This window comes from Lactuca serriola, chromosome 2, assembly GCF_051521515.1.
Source record: "Lactuca serriola cultivar US96UC23 chromosome 2, Lser_US96UC23_V15, whole genome shotgun sequence".
NCBI lineage: Eukaryota > Viridiplantae > Streptophyta > Magnoliopsida > Asterales > Asteraceae > Lactuca > Lactuca serriola.
The window spans coordinates 173546092-173549105 of record NC_136409.1 but is presented as its reverse complement, the minus strand read 5'-3'; the positions used below and the strand labels follow the sequence as shown (position 1 = coordinate 173549105).

Sequence of the window (3014 nt, the reverse complement as noted above, 5' to 3'; positions counted from 1 at the left end):
ACGCTCTACGACTTTCGTTTAGACTCCGTCGGCTAATTTTGACTTTATTTTTATTAATTATTTTTAATAGGCCGCGACAGAAACTTTCGTTATAAATTCATAACTTCTTCGTTTGACGTCCGTTCTCGCCTAACTTTTTATCGCTTCAATACCAACAATGAGATCTTCGATTCTCATTTAGATTGCTTCGGCTAAAAACCGCTCGATCTCAAATCGAGTATTTCAGGCTGCATGTCGCTAAGCCGGAACTTCGATAAATCATAACTTCCTCATACGAAGTCAGATTTGGGCGTTCTATATATATTTGGAAACCTCGTTTCAACTACTACAACATTAACCAAATATATTAAGTTTATTTTACACTTAAATTTTGACGCTTATTTTTATTCTTAATTAATCAAACCACATAATTAAGCAATTAAGCACAAAACACATAATACTCAAATAATACAATCTTATTATTTCAAAACGGGTTACAAAGGTTAACCTAGACTATTACATTGCCAAAAGTGGCAAGCCCGGAAACACAGGCGTTACATGACGGAATCGCCGAGTCGGTTCACTGACTCGCCGAGTCAGTGCCACGTGTCATCATCTGATGGCTTTCCTTGGGGAGAAAGCCTTGGCCCATATTCAGCCACGTCACCCCTTTTGCAGCAGCACTCTGCCAACTTCTAAACCCCGTAACTTTCGCATACGAGCTCCGTTTTCGACGTTCTTTTTTTCCACGCGTAGGTAAAAACAAGATCTATAACTTTCATTTAGACTCCGTCGGCTAATTCTCGACCGATCTCAAATTTAACAGTAAGAGGCGTTTAGACTGTTAAATGACCGCGAAGAATTCATAACTCCTTCATACGAACTCCGTTTTTGTCCATCTTTTTACCGTTGAGTTCCTATTAATGAGATCTTCAACTCTCATTTAGGTCGCGTAAGCCAAAAACCGCTCGAACAAAAATTCGAGTTTCGGGCCGTGCACTGCTAAGCCGAATCTTAGAAAAATCATAACTTCCTCATACGAAGTCAGATTTGGGCGTTCTTTTTATCGACGTTCTTAGTTTAACATATTCTACAACTTTCGTTTAGATTGATAAGGCTAAATCTCACTCTATCGTAAATTCACTATTTACGCTTCCCGGTGCCGTGCCGGTTTTGCCGTAAAACTTCGACGGGCCATAACTTCTTTGTTATAACTCGGATTTCGGCGTTCTTTATATGTACAGAAACCTTGAGACATATTCTACAACTTCATGTAGAGACATCGGGCTTATCTCATACTTTAATTTTGACGCTTATTTTTATTCTTTATTAATTATACATTTATAATTAAATAATAAACACATAAACACACATAATTCACATAATACTCAAATATTTCATCTTTATTACTCAAAAAGAGTTACAAGACTTGACCTAGACTATTACATTAACAAAAATGCTTAGCCCTGAAAACCCGGGCGTTACATATACCATTTAGATGCTCTCAAAATAGCATATGAAATAACTTATGTAATAATGCTAAAATGTGATTTGACATGTTTTGTACTTTCTAATGATCATTATCAGGAAACCTTTGAAGGATTTTTTTACCAGAAAGAATATGATCAATATACAAAACAATGTTGCATATTCAGAACCTAATGTTCTTAATTTACTGTAATAAGGTCTTCATGTAATATTTGATTGACCCTGCCCAACTATCCCATGCAAGGTAATGGATTTATGTTATTCTAAATGTGTTAAAATGCTTCACTTAGGTGTTACTTAGCACATGGTATGCGGACTATTCACATTGATTTCATGATTGAGAAGAACACATCACATCGACCAAGATCAGACCATGAACCATATTAGTGACCCCCACTAAGATTAGCAGTGTAATTTGAGTTAACATCCAAAACAGGCAATGAACTTTGAACTGTAGTAAATCTAAAATCAATTCCTAAATTGTACATCAAACTTCTAACATTAAACCTTAAACATTTTCAATTAATGTTATCGAGTTGATATGCATTTGAGTATTTAGGTATATCGTAAATTGTTTAGCTTCCCTTATTGAATTATGGCGTAAATGTAAAGTTTTATGTTTAACCGTAAACATGAGGCTTCGGTTTGGTTGTCTAACTAATGATTTGGATGAGACAAAATCATTTGATGACTGGATTCTTAAAATTAGTGAAGGTAATGTTGGTGACCCTAATGATGGTGAAGCTGAAGTTGAATTTCCAGAAGACGTTGTTGTTCGCTCTACAGGTGAGCATATTCATTCAATTGTATCCATCATTTGAAAACCATCTTAATGATCCATCATATTTTCAAGATAAAGATATTTTGGTACCTACAAATGAAGAATTCGATGCTACCAATGACTACATTTTAGGATTGATGAAAGATGAAGGGAAAACATATATGAGTTCAAATTCTTTACGTGAGATAGACTTACCGGATTTTTTTGAGGAATCAATCTACTCTTCAGTTGTGTTGAATGGTTTTAAGGCATCTAGAATTTCCAACGATAAACTTACACTAAAAATAGGTGTTCTACTCATGTTTCTTCGTAATATCGAGCAAACCAAAGGACTATGCAATGTTACTAGATTACATATTGTTAGGATTGGAAGACACATCATTGAAGCCTAAATCATATATGCTAGATTCTTCAATGAGACTACTTATATACTTTGCAGGAAGTTAACTCCGTCTAATAAAAGAATCTCATTCTGTTTTTAGTGGAGGCAATTCCCCATAGTTGTTTATTTTATTATGGCCATTAACAGAAGTCAATGACAATAATTATCAAATGTTGGATTATACTTGCGTATGTCCGTCTTCACTCATTGTCAGTTATATGTTTTTTGTTTCTCGTGTCACAAGTGAAAAAGGATTGAAGTTAATCATATATGACGAGGAAGGCCATCCTATAATAAAACAAAAATTATATCTACAAAGAAATCCTTCAACGATTATAGATATTTAGGTGTTTGATTTTTTTAGACAATTCAATGTTACCAATA

General features: G+C 34.5%; 1 protein-coding gene across 1 annotated transcript; it reads left to right on the top strand.

Moving 5' to 3' along the window:
- Positions 1 to 2099: 2099 nt before the first annotated feature.
- On the top strand, positions 2100 to 2640 carry LOC145089797 (uncharacterized). Its single transcript, XM_079028192.1, has 2 exons — positions 2100 to 2253; positions 2321 to 2640. The coding sequence occupies exons 1-2, from the start codon at positions 2100 to 2102 to the stop codon at positions 2638 to 2640; spliced, it is 474 nt and encodes a 157-aa protein (XP_078884318.1).
- Positions 2641 to 3014: the final 374 nt, after the last annotated feature.

Excerpts from the sequence above, each read along its gene's own strand:
- LOC145089797 (XM_079028192.1), top strand. The coding sequence starts at position 2,100 with ATGAGGCTTCGGTTTGGTTGTCTAACTAATGATTTGGATGAGACAAAA. Across the intron at positions 2,254-2,320 it reads CGTTGTTGTTCGCTCTACAG|ATAAAGATATTTTGGTACCT; the intron begins GTGAGCATATTC and ends CATATTTTCAAG.